The sequence below is a fragment of the Neopelma chrysocephalum genome, unplaced genomic scaffold, assembly GCF_003984885.1.
Source record: "Neopelma chrysocephalum unplaced genomic scaffold, ASM398488v2 Primary Assembly neopelma1_24, whole genome shotgun sequence".
NCBI classification, from domain to species: Eukaryota; Metazoa; Chordata; class Aves; order Passeriformes; family Pipridae; genus Neopelma; species Neopelma chrysocephalum.
In genome coordinates, this window is record NW_020897693.1 from 5,116,451 (window position 1) to 5,133,746 (window position 17,296).

A 17,296-nucleotide genomic window follows, 5' to 3' on the forward strand; every position below is an offset into this window, starting at 1 on the left:
GGACAAATTTTACTTTTGAGTATGCTTTTTAACTCATCTGGACACACATTCATTTCTGCATCCTTATGCTGCTATCATTAAACTATGGCAAAAAAGGTAAAGAAATGAAAGCCCTTCTTTGATTACGAACAATGGATGGATGTGCACAGCTGCAGTTGAAATGCAAACATCTGAGACTGACTGGAACTATCAGCACAAGTGGAAAAGAGCAGAGTTACACAGTATGAACACACAGCATCTGCAGCAAAATTTGGCCTGCAGTCTGTGAAGTTAATTGTTATCCCAAAATTATTCAGTAATGTCCACTATTGTTTTTTCATGGTATACTTACTATGTGCAGACAAAGCTTTGATTAAAGTCTGGAATGATGCTACTAGCATGAAGACATTGCCCTTGTCAACAGCTGAATTCCCGTTATATCCCCATTACTAACACGGGCCTCATCTCTGACAGTCAGGTCTGTTGCGTCTTTTTTTCCTTCACCCCTTTCCTTTCTCTTTATTTTCAGGTGCATACAGACTGAAGATGAAAAGATACTGAAGTCTATGAAATCTTGTATTAATGAAACACTCACCACCGTTGCCCAGTATTTTGGCCAGTTGATAGAGCTGGTTTTAACACATGAGGCACAGGTGAGTTTATAGTAAAAAAAAAAAAAGTATTCTGAAATGATTGAATCTTGAGGGAGCAACCATCCATTGATGACCCAAGGTCAGATTGAATGGGGCTCTGAGCAACCTGATCCTAGTGAAAGGTGTCCCTGCTCATAGCATGGGGTGGAACTAGATATTCTCTAAGGCCCCTTGAAACCCAAGCCATTCTATGATTAAGAGGAGGATTAGAATTACTACTCCCAGTTTTCAACAAACCCATGATCAGTAATTCAAATATGTTGCAGTAAGATTTAGGTGATTGTATTCTCAAATTCTCCAATAAACTCAAATCCCAGACAAAATGATCTTGTGGCTTACCACGTTACCTACCTACTTTTCCTGATCTCTCTCCTTTCTTGCAAGCTAACTTCTGGACAATGTCTTGTCAATAAAGTCTTTGGAAACTCCTTCTCTTCCTTTCATACAGACATGACTTTCCTTTAGAAACCTCGGAAAAAAATTATCTCCTATTCTCAGTAATTCTCATTAAAAGCTGAACTTTTAAAAACACGCATATATAGCAAGTATATTATTGCAGCACACATTTTAAACAATGCATGTTTTAGACTCCAGGAAGTAGTGATAAAATATAGTGTTGTGTACAGCTTATACATTGTCCAGAGAGGTTGTTGACTCTTCTTTCCTGGAGATATTCAAGAGCTGCCTGAACACAATCCTAAGTAATGTGCTAGGGAATCCTACTTGAGCTGGGAGGTGGGGCTAGATGACTTCCAGTGGTCCCTTCCAACCTTACCCATGCTGTGATTCCGATTCTGTGAAATATGCCGAGTAATTAGTCTGAGATTGCAAATGCATTAATTTTTTTTCCGCTAGACCATTCTTGAAATAGTAGCAACCTGCAAGCCTAACCAATCTATAATGACTTATACTGTTTTCTTTCTTGAGATCTTGGTAGAAATCCCTTTGCGTCCCCTAGTCTTCCTCATTTATGCCCAATTAATTTGTCCATGTTTTAGAGGAGATGTTAGGCTGCAATTTTTTTGTTGTCCCTGCAGAAAAAGAGGACAGGAGAGGCTTAGTGAACATGAAATAGTTAATTAGTATTTATTAGAGTGCTAAAACAAAATTAGTGTGTGGTATTGGTTAAATTCTAACATACCTTGATGCATTAAGATATCAAAACAAGCGGTTCTTTCAGAAACACCCCTTCTAGTTTTAGAAGATGATTACTAGTAGGTGAGAATCTATAAAATACATTTGCAGAATTGCAGTCCAGTTAACAAGCTACTTGCTAATGTGCTTTGGTTAAGAATTATGAGATCCATACGAAATGCTACATACGAGTTGAGGTGTGTAAATAACTTCGCATATTGCAAATTCAGTGAGTAGGTTGTTGTTGTTTCAGTGCTCAGTCTTTTCAATCTGAAGAAGAGTTATTCACTGCTGATATTTCTGCCTTTGGGCATCTCAGCATCTGCATGAAATCCTAGTCCCTTTTTCTTTTAAGGGAGTGGAATTATTACTCCACATCATCTCATTTGTATTTGTGGGGCTGAAGGACTTGAATTAGAACTCGTAAATAAAAATAATTTTAAGAACAGTTTGCTGAACCATTCAGCCAGCCTGTGTGCCCACTTCTACCAAAAAAACACATTGTCTGTGGGTAGTTTGTTGCTCTGAATCAGACTAAGTGACTGTGTGAGAGGTCAGAACTTTCAGCTTGCATTGTGTAAAGAGCTTTCTTTACTAATCAGTGTATCAGGATTTTATTCAGGACAGGTTCATATCCAAATGTGAACTGTTAAACTATATTTTTTATGGAACATTTTTCTAATGCTAAAGGTGAAAGAACAGAGCCTCTTAAAGGGAAGGTAATTGAATTTTGTATAAATAACAGTATATTTGTGGTATACTTCCTTGCTCTTCTTTTAAAGTTGGATAAAAATGCTTACCTTCTTCCTCCCAGCAAATGTAATTAGTTCTTCCTCTAATGATTCTATTTTGTTTCAGAAAGAGTAAAATGAAATAAACTTCATATTCTTCTGACAGCTGTGCTTCTCTGTTGAACTGCAGTGACACAAATGCAAAAGCAATATAATTATATACAAAGATAAAAATATCTAATCTGTTTTGTACATTGGAGAAAACCTCATATATTTCTTTATGAGAACTCCCTGTATTGATCAATGACATTTTCTGTGTAGTCTGAGAATAGTGATGAATCCAGAGGCTTAGAAAGCAGTGTAAGAAAAGGTATAGCAATATTCCTTATAAATAAGCTGGCAACCTTGTGATCAGCTTTTACACTAAGCTAAATTACTTGTCTTCTGAAAATTCTGGTTCAATCTCAGGCCAAACCCAATAATAATTTACTAAATATCTGAAGAGTTCTTTGCTGAATTCTCAGGTATGAGCCCATTTTCTTGCTCTGTTAATATTTATTTTTAAAATATCACTATTCTTGGTTACACCTATTCAAATGCAATGATAAATGAGTTAGTGTTATCAGTTTGACTTGTCCAACTTTTCTTTCTCTGGGTAAGAAGCAAGATGATTAAAGAACTAGGCTGTATACTGCATCTTGTCTTTAGATATAGAATAACAAAATAGAATCATAGAATCATCAAGGTTGGAAAAGACCTCCAAGACCAGTGATCTAACACAAATGCCTTTAATTGGAAGTGAGTTATGTTTATTATGTTATGTCACACAGAACCTGCTGAGACAAATAGAGCTGTCAGACAGTGTGCACGTCACCGAGTCGGCGATTAGCAGTTTGTTCAGCCTTACCCAGGAAGGTGCCCATCTGTGCCGTATCATAGCTAAGGTAAGGGCATATATGGAGTGATCCAAAGCAAAGTGGTAGTACAAGCAACTTATTTTACTTAACGCAGTAGTGGTTGCAAGTTTTGAAATGTACGGTGCAAGATGAAATTACGTATTTCAGGAGACTAATAATCTAGGTTAAAGAACAACAAAGTTTACTCTGAGAAAGTATTTTTTTCTTCTTTTGCTGATTTTGCAAGCCTTACTTTGCAGAGTTTACCACCACAACCATCTTACAAGAATTTTTTTTTTTTTTTAAAAACGGACCACAGCCCCCCAATCTTTAATTTAATAAAGCTTGATACCTGTGCAAACATCTTCAGCAGGATGGCAAGCTCCAACAGGCTTCTGAGCATTGCTTCAATTACGGTTGTCTCTGTATCACGTGAGGTATGCATCATTTGGGAAGATTTTTAATGTCTCTCCTGATAGCACTTTTTAAGTACCAGCCACGTAAGTAGAGAGAAACTTTACAATTGGCCATGCACATGGCTGACTACACAGAGGAACAGCAAGACCTCTTCAGCTGTGTGTACAGGGGATGTTAGAAATATTATTAAAGATGTAAATTTAGAAATATTTTGCATGCATTATTATCCTTTAACAAAAGAGTATCATTACAACTATTTCTGTCAGTGTGTGTTCTTTTTTACTGAATACTTGGTGCTAACTTTTGGTACAAATGAATCATTCTGCCAAAATAAATGATACTGGAAATCCCTGAAGAGTTTGCACCTTTGAGGACACCTGGATCTTGAAAAAGTGAGAAAGGTGGGACACTGTATGATGCTGAGGATAGGATAATCACAACCACAGGGTGTGTAGAAAAAAGAAAACCTCCCTCCTTAAGCTTCTGCTTATGTAGTGGTGTGCTAATTCCTTGTCCTACTCAGAGATGAGGTTGAACAGCAACATTTGATTAATTTGACTTCTGATGTGCCTTTAGATGGATATTTACACCATAAAAGGTACTACTCTGTTCTGAAGGCTGAGGATGAGGTAGGCTCAGAAATGTGTAGTGGATTCTGCCAACAGCCTGAGAGGTTTAATTTTTTCTAAATTGGTATTTGAGCTCCACTCAGTGGTACCCAAAAAGAGTGTTAAAATGTTGAGTACTGAGGAACTGCGGAACTAACAAACTAATGAAAATTGATGTTGTGCTTTTTATAATTTTGTGACTTCCCTAACAGTTTAATTTAGCAGACGTGAAGTCTCGCTTTCCATAAATTACTCAACTAATATATTGCAAAAGCCTGGATGTGTCACAGGTTTATAGCTGAGGAAATGCATCCCCTTACGCAAAGAATCCTAAGTGATGTTTGGTTGCCAAATTACAGCTGTGATTGAATCACCTGTCCTGTGTGTCTGTCTCCCCTGGGCACTGTAAAATGCATTTGTCCTGACTCACCATCATCCTTCGCCCTCTGTATTGCTTCAGTTACTTGCACCAGTGAACAAGGAGGCAGAGGAATTGTAACAGATCAGATTTGCAAATTCAGCCACTTGAATAGTTAGCCGTAACAGTAAAAATGGAGGGTGATTTGAAAAAAAATAAACTAAAAAAAAAATCTGAAATTGCATTCACTCATTATGAGGATGAGAAAGGATTAAAGTCATGCAAAGATCCCAAAACCTTCCACAGATACTGTAGTTCCCTTGAGAACTGTCATATTATCCTTGGTAAAAACTAGCCAGAGAAGTGGAATATTTGTTTACCGTGAAAGCAAAACTCAACAAATTTTTTCATGTAACCTTAAAGTCTTACTCTCCATGACAAAGTGTGATCTTGTGGCACACTGTTGTAAGGTTTTTTCCTGCCCTAAGCTATAAATTGCAGCTCTCAAGTACACCAAAATCTCTGACATGCAAAAAAAGACCCTCAACAGTATTGTAATACTACGATATTACAGGGACTGATTTCTCTCTTTACAATTTGGTAAGGGTTTCAGTCTTCTCCCTCCTTCTCCCTCATACCCTGCTAGTATTTTACAGAAATTAAAAAAGGCTTTGAAATGCTCCCCTGTATGCTGAAGCATCACCTATAATTTTATTTCACCTGGAGGCATTTTTTAACGCTTTTTTTCAGCACGTAACTTTGTAATCTGCTGTGAAAGAATCATGTTGCTGACTCACCCTGGCAGCCAGCTAGTAGTTCTCACTAGCTGTCAGAGGTATAAAGCCTAAGGTCTCTAACATAAATAAGTAGTAGCAAGGACATAATAAGAAAATTAGCATTACTTGGAGCAAACAGGTTATGAATAGATTTGGCTTTTTAACAACCAGGAAGGAGAATTAGTTAAAAATCTGTTCCAGAGTTATAATAAATAAATGCTGGGACATATAGTTACAAAGAAAAAAGTCTTTTTTGAAAAATCCATTTTACCAATGATAGGGTCCAATACCAACTGTAATGAACTGCAATAATAGTCTTGTAAAAGAGAAAGAATCAAAAATGAAGATAGTCATATCTGCCTATCACCCATTTTGGAGAATGCTTGACTGATTTCCTTGTGGCTGCACAGCAGTTTAGTTGCTTTGAGAAGCTTCTAATGCATCTTACCTTACCTTTTCCAGCAAGTATTTACTATGAAGGTCTCTTTGGAGATCATCTATCAAGATAATTACAACTGTTTTCAAAGGCTTGATGAGAATTTATTGCATTTTGAGTCTTTTCAGGCTGAAACTGCAAAATATTCCCTTAGAATTAAATGCCTTTTCCTTCCTCTTTTTATTCACTCAATTCACTATGCAAAGTGGGGCTTTTCATCCAGGTGATCTCTTTCACGTACTGTTGGTGATTGTATTCTGGGTGATTTTATCTAGCCCTTCTGAACAGTGTCCCAAGGATATCCCCAAAAATTGAATTCCTATTAATCCCATATACGAAAGGAGTAGGTCATCAGGTAGTAAAGCAAGTGCCTCTCTCTTCTTCTCTGCTTCAGAGTGTGTGAAGCCTGTCCCAAATGAAACTTGAATTACAGCAAGAACAGCATTTCATGTGTTATTTGGTCAAAAACTGGAAATGCCAAAAAGTCTGCAAAGGATAAATAAAAGCATACTTTATATATATTGGGAACTTTTGGAAAAGTGCAAGCTAATCTCCAAAGCAAGCAAAACTCAGTAATGTTATATTTCTTTGTCTGAATGGTACTGTTTACCCATTTGGCCAATCTATGTATATCCCTGTCAGATGGAATAGTTTGATATCATTGCAAAAGATACAGGGAATGAAGCTTTAAAAAACTGAATAAATTCTGAGAAATGCTCTCATTCCAGTGAGGGGATTGATTTTGACAAGCCACAGAATCAGGCTCAGTATTTTCTACCTATCCTATATTTCATTTGCAGATCTCTAGGTTCATTACTCATGATCAATATTTTACAGCTTGGTAATGGCACACAAGGCACAAAATAAACAGTTTAGATCTCCTCCTGATGAACGCAGTGATAAATCACTTCCTGTCCATCAAAGGGAAAAGTAGGGCACCCATTTGTCACACAGAAGGCTTGAAGCAAATGTGCCAACATCGCTTGAGCTTTATTAGTACTGTCCATAAACTTCTACTTATTATGACTGCAGCAAAGGTTAAGATCATCTCTGATTCTGTTGAACTGTGGGAAATTTCAAATTGATAATGAAATTAAAAAAAAACCCTAACAAAACCATTACCTTTGGCTTGGGGATGACACTGCAACAGCTTTTTTTCCCCTATATTTTTGACAGATAATTTAGTTACTCCTTGGGTGAAATATCAGTATCCTTTTGTGGAAGGAAAAGTATAACTGAACTTTTTTTTAGTGTACTGCCTCTTTTTTTAATTTAAAGACTCAGAAATATCTTTCTGCAATAGGTTATATATAACAATGTTAGATATAAAATAACTCACACAGATACATGAGCACTTCTTACAATTCCAGAAATAAGTTTTACTCTTAGCAAACTTCAGTAAGCTTACTGTTTTCACTGATGTCAAAGAAATTCCATATACGTATGTAAAGACATGATATAAAACTTCCATCTGAAAAATATATTTAAGTATTAATTTTCTCTAATGCTATATAAATTGGTATAAATTTTTTTTAGACTGAATAGTGGGCTTTACTTGGACTATTATTCTTTATAGTATTCAAGGAGAACTAGTACAAAAGTATAGAATTCTGAAAGTGAGTGAAGTTTGAATTGTAGTCTGGAGGTTTTAAGTCAGTATAGCTTGTTGAGCTTTCAAATAACACAAATGGTGGAGGAAAAAAAATCATTCTATTAATCTAAAAAAAATGAAACAAAGGCTACAGAAACAAACTTAAAAAGAAGGGTGTATTTTACAGTTGATCTATGATTTCAACTATTTTTAAATTTACTGCTGTGATCTGAATACTTTAGTCTGAGATCTTTGTCTGTAATCAATATTTGAAATGCTTTTCTCTCCATTATGTGTCTGCTCTTGCATAATATAAGAGATAGCAGAATATTTTGAAATGAAAAATAATTAAAAAAATCACCACCACACGAAATGCATATGTTGTTGGTACTTATTTATATCCTTCCATTTGTTATATGAGCTTTGCTAACACAAACTGTACTGGAAATGGTTAAGGATAGCTACTCTAATAGATACCCAAGTCTCTGTCATTATTGCTGCATTTAAAGAAAAACATTTAGTAATGCAAATTTTATCTGTTAGAGGATGAAGATAGGAATTGTATCTGTATAGAACTTGACACCTATTTCTACCTTATTTTCAGTAGCTCTTCAACCGCATGACTTTCTCGTTCAAATTTTTAGCATTACGTAAATATTGCGTGGAGTTCAGAAATATAGAGGAATGGGAAATATATGCTAACAAAAATCTGCTTTATACTAATAGAATATGACTGAACTATCACTTAAATGTCACTCTAATTGCCACCTATTGATAATTCTTTGTAATTTTTGTGCGAATGTCAAGTTTAATTTAAATGGAGCTTGTAATTGGTAAAAGTCAATCACTTAAGCATACCTCCTACTGAGATTATATCACTTTTTCATCACTTAGTGTACAAGCATTAATCAACTTGAGTTCTCTGTGTGAGCTTAACATCACTTTGGAGTTGTTATAGTAATTTGGATAAATCACTAAAGGAATCTGCCCCCCGGCCTATTCTTGGTTAAATACTAGGGAAACATTCAGTGCTGCTTTCCTGATTTTTGTTTTTCCCCTACAGGAAGGAGGTGTAGTCACTCTCTTTAAGATCTGTCGCCAGGATTGTTTCAGATGTCTTTATCCCCAGACACTGAGAACCTTGGCATCAATTTGCTGTGTGGAGGAAGGGATGCACCAGCTGGAAAAGGTAGGCACTTCAGTATTCTTTACTGACTGCATCATAAAACAGAGAAGTGCTGTCTTTAATCTCTTCTAGGAATTGATAATATGGTGGTGTTTGATACTGATGATGCTCCACACTATGCTCACCTCTTCTGTGCTGAAAACGTCTTTGGCCTTTACAAAATTAGCTGCAGCAGTAGCATTATTCTATTACCCTTTCACAAATAAGATTCCTAAGTGTGGATAATTTTGGTAAAACAGGTAAACATGTTGGTGACTATGTCACAAAAGCTAGAGAAATTATAATTTCTGGACTCTCTGGAGTGTTTATTTAGAAACTCCACTATTTCAAATAATCCTTAAAAGAGAGAAAGCTTTATACCTCTTTAAATCGTTTCCTGATGCTCTGGTAGGGCAGCTACTTGTGGTACTGAAGTAACTTGTGAGAGTTATAATTACACACAAAGAAGTGGGACAGATAAAATTGTTAGCCAAACAAAAAATGTGTCTGCTAATCGGCAGCAGGTCTTACGAAAGCCAATTTTAACTGGGATGGCCAACATCAAAACATTATCCAGATAAAATTGTATCAACAGTTTAGGCTCCATTCCTTTCTCACTCTCACTACATACTGTTATGTTTTGGAAAATGAACACTTCTGGTCACTAAATCATGATCTCATCCTTTGTATTTCATAAAACAGTCATCTTCCACAGCTGAATAATGGCCTCTTCAAGTTAATGATAAATGATTTCAGTGCCACTTTACATTGACGTATCTTGTAATTTACTGCCCCAAATTCAAGCAAACTGTGACAGAACATCTGAAGCAAAAAGCAAGTCTCTGAGCTTACAGTAAATGAAGATGACTTAAATTTTTTTTGACATAATGCTGTTTCAGACTGACACCAGAATCAGTCTAAAAGGATCTTTCATTATGTCCACTATAATAGAGGAATTAATAGAGTTAGAAATAAAAAAGATTGATTTATCTCACCTGGTCCAATTCCTGGCAGCGTCAACATGTGTTTAATGTGGCCCATATCAAAGCTGATGAAATCCCAGAGAAAGTGATAACTTTCAAAATCTTTCTTTAATCTACTTTAATGTTGGTCACAAGTTAAATTTATCAGGGTAAGCTTTACCACAATCAGGACTGGAGCAGGGTTTAAGGGATTTTTAACTGAAATCCCCCCTTCAAGGACCTTCAATTCTTAAATCACCTCTTGGTAAAACTTAAGTCTGCAACATGAGGGCCTGGACATTAATCCTATTCACCTGACTGAACAGACAGGTTTATGAAAGGAGATTTGGTTATCACACTGTCAACTTCTTTGCCCAAAATTGTGTTACTGAAGATCTGTGTGTTATGTGGGTCCAGTACGCAGTACAGTATGTTATGTGGCCTGGGTTTCTGTTGGGTGAGAATGTGTGATTTCATATGTCAAAAGAAACAAAGACATTCTCTCTGCGAGGAGGTTAATGTGCCTCCAAGTGCTCACGGATGTTAACATAGGCCATGTCAACTGTATGTCATCTGTAAATTATCTATCAGAAGGTGACAGCCCAGGTTTGCCAGTTCAGAGAGCTGAGGAATGATAGTAAGCAAGACTGTTTTACTGCTCTTTGTGTTCTCTTTTCATCCTTTTTGTACATTTATTTAGATGCAATGAGGTATTCTGACACAGGGAATCAATGGAAAGTGCATGTTTCAGATGACCAGTATTTTGACGGGAACAATACCCCAGTTTTTTATATTGTCTTACTTAAAAAAGAGAGGTTTATTTCTTCCAAAATTTGAAGTACTCTTTCAAAGAAAAAAAAAGAGGGTTAACAGTATTAGTATTATCAGTTAACAGTATTATCATTACCAAAGTTAGCATAGGACTTCTTATTTGTCACAAAGAGTGGATTCTATTATCCAATTGAGTACTGGGTGCTAGTGAAGCATTTAATTTGCTCTAATGTGAATATCATTATGCCACCTAGTGCATTAAAACATCAGTGCAATTTGAATTTGATTTTTAATGACAGACACTCCATATAAAAAAAAAATCCCAAAAAGGCTTGGACTCCAAAAGATTCAGATTAGGCAAATCAAGATAAAAAAACCCCACCAAAACCACACAAGCCCTCCCTCCTCTATTTTTCAATTAGAATTTACAGCCATTAAAGTGCTTAGAAGACCACTTAAAAGAAAGCATCAAGAGCTATAATTTCTAATGAAACATTTATCTGAGAGTTGAACTAAAACGGGGTAGTATACTTTCTGGAGTAATTGCAGTGCTTAATTACTAAAGACATCAGGAATATTGTTTATTTATTGTTTATTATTTATCCAGTGCTCTTTGATCTTGCCAATTCAGTGGCAAGAACGTGTATTAATGTAGGTGTTATTTAGAAAGTGAGCAAGGAAGTCTGTAGTTCACAGGAAGCAATCCAAGTAGAGGATATCTTAACTTTTTAACATCTGTCTTTAAGACACCTGAGTATTTAGCTTTATTTATATTTATATTTCTTTATACTTGGTGCAAGTTTAATGTGAATGATACCATGCTGGGTTTACACCATTTGTCTTGAATAAGTTTTTGGATTATAATATGAAAATACTGTCCTCATATACTAAAAAAGGAAAGTAACACAATGTAGAAAATTGCCTATTATAAACAAAAATATTTCTTTCCATTTTTTAAAAAAAATACTTGCTCTTCCCATTCACATATAGAAAAAGCCAAAGTCATTATTACTTTTTTACCATCTTGATAAACAAGTTGATCTTTGCTACAATTGCAGTGACAAGGTAGTTGTTGCAATGATTTTTTTTCTCACTTAGGTGAATCTAATTGGCTGTGTGTACAATAAAGCAGAATCAGTAGGTTAAAATGCTAGTTTAGAATAGTTGTTGTTTCACTTGCAAGTGCTTTACTGAATTTCGAAAAAGTACTGTTACTTTGTTGCATGTTGAACTATAGAGCTCCAGGAACTCAGCAGTAACAAATTAGTCAGGCAATTAAAGTAGAAAAATCGTGAAGAAATAGCTGATTTCGTGACTGAGGACTGTGTAAATAAATGTTCTATGTAAGCTGTTCTTGATAAGTGGTAATTTTGGTGCTTCAAGCTGCTTGCAGATGTCTGGTTGTTTGGTACACTTTAATTTTGTAATCTCCTGTGACAGCAGCAGGTTTGAGATCATTGTTTGGTCTCCGCTGTCTGACCAGTCCCACTTCAGAGAGGAGTAGAGAGACCCTGGAAAAACAATCAGAACACATTATTCCTATAGCTTCCCATCCCTGTACCCAAGAGAACCTCATCATCTGTGCCTTGTGGCTTTTGAGCATGCAAAGTTTTCAGGGGAAAGCTCACTCAGTCAGAAAAGATGGGTATTCTTGATTTAGGTGTTCCAGAGTTTATGTAGAGACAATATGTAATACAGGTAGTTGGTAATACAGAAAATACATAAAATCTCCTTTCAGAGCAACTGAAAGGAGTTTGTGGAAGATGAGCACAACTGAAACTGAGGGACAATATTAGTGCTGCACATGTTGGTGTATCCTGCCCTGAGATCAAGGACAGAAATACAATGATGTATTGGGAGATTGATTCTGAAGACAGATATTTGTTGAGGATTCTGGAGGGTAGAATATCGGAACATTTATGAGTGTGCTTTGAAAATTTAATTCACCTCAAGGGTTACCATATAGGAAGGACTGTTGGATGGGGGAGAGATGCCTTAAGGTCCATATGGGTTTTTTTTATTTTCCTAATTTTTATAAGCTTTATAAGTAGTTATATAGTAGAAGTAAATTTAGAAGCAGTAACCCTTATTCCCTTACCCTTAGCACAGAAACTACACACATTCCCCAACCCTATCACCCTAGCCCCAATTCCCCAGGGCTGGACCAGGGGTGGATCAGTGCAAAAGCCACAGGGTGGGAAAACTTTGGATTGGACAGACAGTATTATAAATCGTAACATCTGATGCACAGGGGGTATGCGTGCATCTTGTACTCTTATGCCTAGGCACAAATTAAAACCCTTTCCTTATCTCACCTCCAAAACTAAATTACCTCGGAGTTTTTTTTTCTCCCTGAATTTTCTTTAGGCAACAGAGTCACAGAGTTGGGATAGATTATTTTGTGAAACTTAGGGTTCAAAAAAATAATATTGTGATCTTGATAATGTACATCCTGCAAATTGTGTTAGGAACAACTGTACTTTAAATACTGTTTTCGTTGCCAAGACAGACATAAAATCTAACAGATACTGTTTTCAACACGAAGCAACCTTGCCTGGAAATGGGGTTTCTGTTTGACTACAATCACACATCTTTAGCACATTTTTTTGCCTAAAGCAATTCTTTGGCCTTTTTCCTTCCTGCATTTGCTGACATGCAGCCTCATTAAAGTCTGTGGCAGTTTCTCTGCTTCAGGTCTCTCCGTACAAAGGCTGTTAGTGGTGGTGCTAAAAGGCATGGATTTCTACTTTTTGCCCTACCTGGAGTTCAGCTGTTTGATTTTTCACTGAGGCTTCTGCTACAATGAACTTCCTGCTTCAATAAAAGAGCTGCAGAGCTAGTTCAGAAATAAATAGCAAATAGTGTAATGTACTGCAGTTTTTACTGTGCATGTGAAATGTTATTACATTAAAAATATTCAGCTCAGCTGAGACCTAGATCAAGGCTCAACTGCTACAAAAATATAATGATTATACAAATAGTCATTCCAGCAGCTGCCTAAATATTAACAGTGTGCAGTGTATGTTTACTTACACTACTTAAACTACTCCAGAAAGTAAGACACCTGGGATCAACTCATTAAGAGGAGATAATCCAGAGACACCAGTGACAACAGTTGTTACTTTCACTAATAAACCCCTCTTTTTAACAAATGACACAGCTTTTATCAATGTGCTTTATGCAAAATTGCCTCGGAATAGATTATAAGTTGCTTTGAATGCTTAATTTAAAGCACATTATATCAGATTACCTCCAGGAAAAGAATCTGAAGAAGGGCGAAGCAAGTACGAAGTGTACAAATTTTGTGTCTGGGAAACTATGAATTTCACAAGGACTTCTTAAGCATGAGTGACCTAAAAATTTATTATTCACTGTGAACCCAGTCTGCTTCTCAGAACAACCATGTGTTATACACAATAATAATTTCTGCATGATGGGAGTGTAGTCTGTCAATGATACCACTGAAAAAAACAAGCTTTTGTGGGGAATTAAATAAAATGTTTATTACAGAACCTGTAACGACAACTTTTTCCTAGCTTTTGAGCAAATGTGTGTTGATTACTTGATTCGGCTCTAACCACTTTGAGCTTTCAGTTTCAAACATTAGCTTCTATCAAAACCATGGAGTAACTTTGTTTCAGATGAAGTAATCTTATCTTTTAAAACCACTTAAGTTCACTTAACTGTCAGGTGAGACAGAAGTGATAATTAGGTATTAGAAAGAAATTCTTCACTGTGAGAGTGGTGAGACACTGGAACAGGTTTCCCAGAGAAGTTAGGGATGCCCCATCCCTGGAAGTGTTCAAGGCCAGGCTGGATGAGCCTTTGAGCAACACGGCCGAGTGGAAGATTCCCTGCCTGTGGCAAAGGGGATTGGAAGTAGATGATCTTTAAGATCTCTTCTAATTCGAACTATTCTATGTTTCTATGAATTATGGAGAGGGTTCTGATTATGAGAGCTTGGGCGGTATGAGGGTACAGTCACTACTTCAAAGGGTGAACACAAAAGTTAGCTGGTGACCAGCCGGTTTCATTGTCACAGCATGTGAATGCTCCACAATCATGAATGTTTTAATTTTCATAGTACCTGGTCTATGATGGAAAAAAACTTTGTACCATACAAGAGACCGAAAGTTTTCCTGATCTGAGCAAACTATACAGTTGTCTTCATATTTTATTATTCCAAATACAAAATATTGGGGGAAGGAAAACAGTAAAAATAGACTTCTAGAAAAGGTGTTTGAGGTTGTCAGTGACTAGGAGGGAGAAACTCACAGGCTGCTAGATTTAAAAGCATGTCTATAGGTTGTTTCCTTTTTTCAAGAAGTGCAAAAGTAGTGTGCAGCTTTCTGAGAAGCAGTGAAGTATTGATTTTTATTATGGCAAAGAGTGGCTTATTCATAAGACTTTCAGCAATGAGAAAATCTCAGAAAACACAGAGGTCTGCCTCAACCTGTTAGCCTTTCTCACTCCTCAGAGAAGAGCTTTGTGTTAAAGTTTCTTTTTTTTCTATATGAAAAATTTTTATGGCCAATTTTGTTAGCTTCATGGTTGGGAAGAGACCAGAAACTTACTTTCTGTGTGCTTAAAAACACAGAGCACTGGCTTGTGTGCTAAAAGTATGTGAAATGATTTAGGTGGGTAGGGTCCAAGTGATATATTCCTCTTATAGCCCTTTGCCTGGGGAGTCAACTCTTCTTCTGGTTTGCATAATGCACTTCTTTCCATTCTAGAACATTGTTTTTGATCATTTTCCATGGCTGTTTGTAGCCAGGCTTTGAAATTGTGATTGTGAAGTTATGAACAGTAAGCAAGAATGGATAAAGAGATTTCTGAATTTTGAGAGAGAAGGATAACCTTTTAAAGACTAGTTCTGGCAACTTTTGACATGCAGTGCAGAGCAGACTCTAACTTGGTGGCATTGATAGCTGGAGCTGGGAACTGTGTCTCACTGCTGTCACTGGGTAATCGTGTAAGTCACATGAGAATTAAGAGCTACAGTGAGAAAGAACTAGAAGTCAACCTTAAGGAATAGTGTGGGGAACAACATTTTTAAAGCTGCTTTTCACATAGCCTTTTTGATAACCAGACATATCTATTTCAGTAGCTGAGTTTGTAGCACAATTAGATAATGTGAAGTTCTAGGCTTGCAGCTCTTTAATTTACTGGACACTTCTTCTCAGTAAGGCTGTTTAATTAATTGGCAGTGAAAAATGTGCTGGGTTTGGCAAATTACATTTCTGTCAGAGCCCCTGCAAGATTCATTAAATCATATCTCAAGAGTGCAGCAACTGCCCTTCCTCAACTGCTGGCTTTGTATATATAAGGTGGTGCTTCAAGTTTTACCTCCTAACTGCGTAGCTATGTACACATAATTAGTAAATGCAGCCTCTTTCAGCAGAATCCCAGGCAAGAGTAGGAAGACTTCTTAAGTCATTGCAGAATCTGACATCTTAGATGCAACAGGCTGCAGTTCTAAGGCAAAGTGCTTTGGAAGTCAAGGAAGTGACATATTTCTGAATATTGAAAAACAGTGTGAAAATATGTTTAAATAAACCCTCAACCACCACCCTCACCTCTCCCCTCAAAAACCTCACAACAAGAACAACAAAAGGAAAAAAACTCTAAACCCAACAGGGTAGCTAAATTCTTCAGTGTCATTTGGTCTGTTGAAAACCTTCTACCAGTTACACATCAGACTAAAATTTGTTTGCTTTATGGTGGTACCTACTTTATCATGGAAAGAGGAAAGCAAGGGGTTTTTTTCTTATGCCTTATTCAGGAGACATGGAACTGAATAAAGACAGACATGTTAGTGCAGGATTATGGTACGTTGCCAGTTCACTATAGGAAGAAAGTATACTCAAACTGCTTTGGCTGAGGTCATGGCCATTATTTCAATTCTGTTAAAATGACTAATGAAATTATAGTTGTCATGGTGTTGTAACCCTGATGGTCTGAAGAGATATGTATCAGCTGCTCTGCTAAAAGATATTCTTCTTACAAACCTTGCTTCACTTAAACCGTATTATAGATCTTAGAAGAGGGAGAAAGGAGCCAGCAAGCATAGCACTAAAGATAAACATTTTGATAAGAAGAACAATGTAAGACCTGGTTAAGGAGTTGGTGAATATTTGGCTTTGGAGAAGAAAGATTTCTGTTGTCTATCAGTAGATCCTCACTTAGATATCTGGCCTTACCCAGATTCTGCAAACGTATACACGTGCACTCAGCCTTAAGCATGTGAGTAATTTAATTTAAAAACAAGAGAACTGCCACTTGTTAAAAATGTCAACAGATATGCACATCTGTTGGTCCGTTCATGACTGAGGTTTCCTACTGCAGTAAAGTTCACGAAGTTAAATATTCGTTTGCTGACTACTGTACACATAGTGCTGTGGTACAAAGGAAAACTTTCAGAGTCAAATCAAATAGGACCTTTTTAATCAACCTTGTGTGCCTTTTCAATAGAGTGAAACAGGCAGTCTATGAATTGACATACAAATCTTTCTGTACACTGATAACAAAAGTGCTGTCTCCTAACCCAACAATGAACGATTTAAGTCTTTTCCCTTTAGTGTGAGTCCTTCCACGTCACTCACAGATTTAGACTTTGTGTTGTTTGCCCTGTGCTTAAGTGGTATATTGCTTCAACATGGATCTGCGTAATGTGTCCACATACAAAAATTTCAAAACAGCCAAACTGGCCCTGTGTGGTTTGTTTTTTTTTTTTTGTTTGTTTGTTAGTTTGTTTGTTTTGTTGTTGTTGTTGTTTTCGTGTTTCAGCCAGACCTAATCAGGAGAAGGCATTGTAGTGGC

General features: G+C 36.6%; 1 protein-coding gene across 4 annotated transcripts in view; it reads left to right on the forward strand.

Moving 5' to 3' along the window:
- The window catches only part of INSC (INSC, spindle orientation adaptor protein), a 141,023-nt gene that overhangs the window by 80,434 nt on the left and 43,293 nt on the right, over positions 1-17,296 (forward strand). For all 4 annotated transcript variants that reach the window (XM_027700900.1, XM_027700924.1, XM_027700910.1 and 1 more), the window contains exons 5-7: positions 509-632; positions 3,328-3,441; positions 8,643-8,768. In XM_027700900.1, coding sequence (XP_027556701.1) covers positions 509-632; positions 3,328-3,441; positions 8,643-8,768 — 364 coding nt within the window. The remainder of the gene's footprint in view (positions 1-508; positions 633-3,327; positions 3,442-8,642; positions 8,769-17,296) is intronic.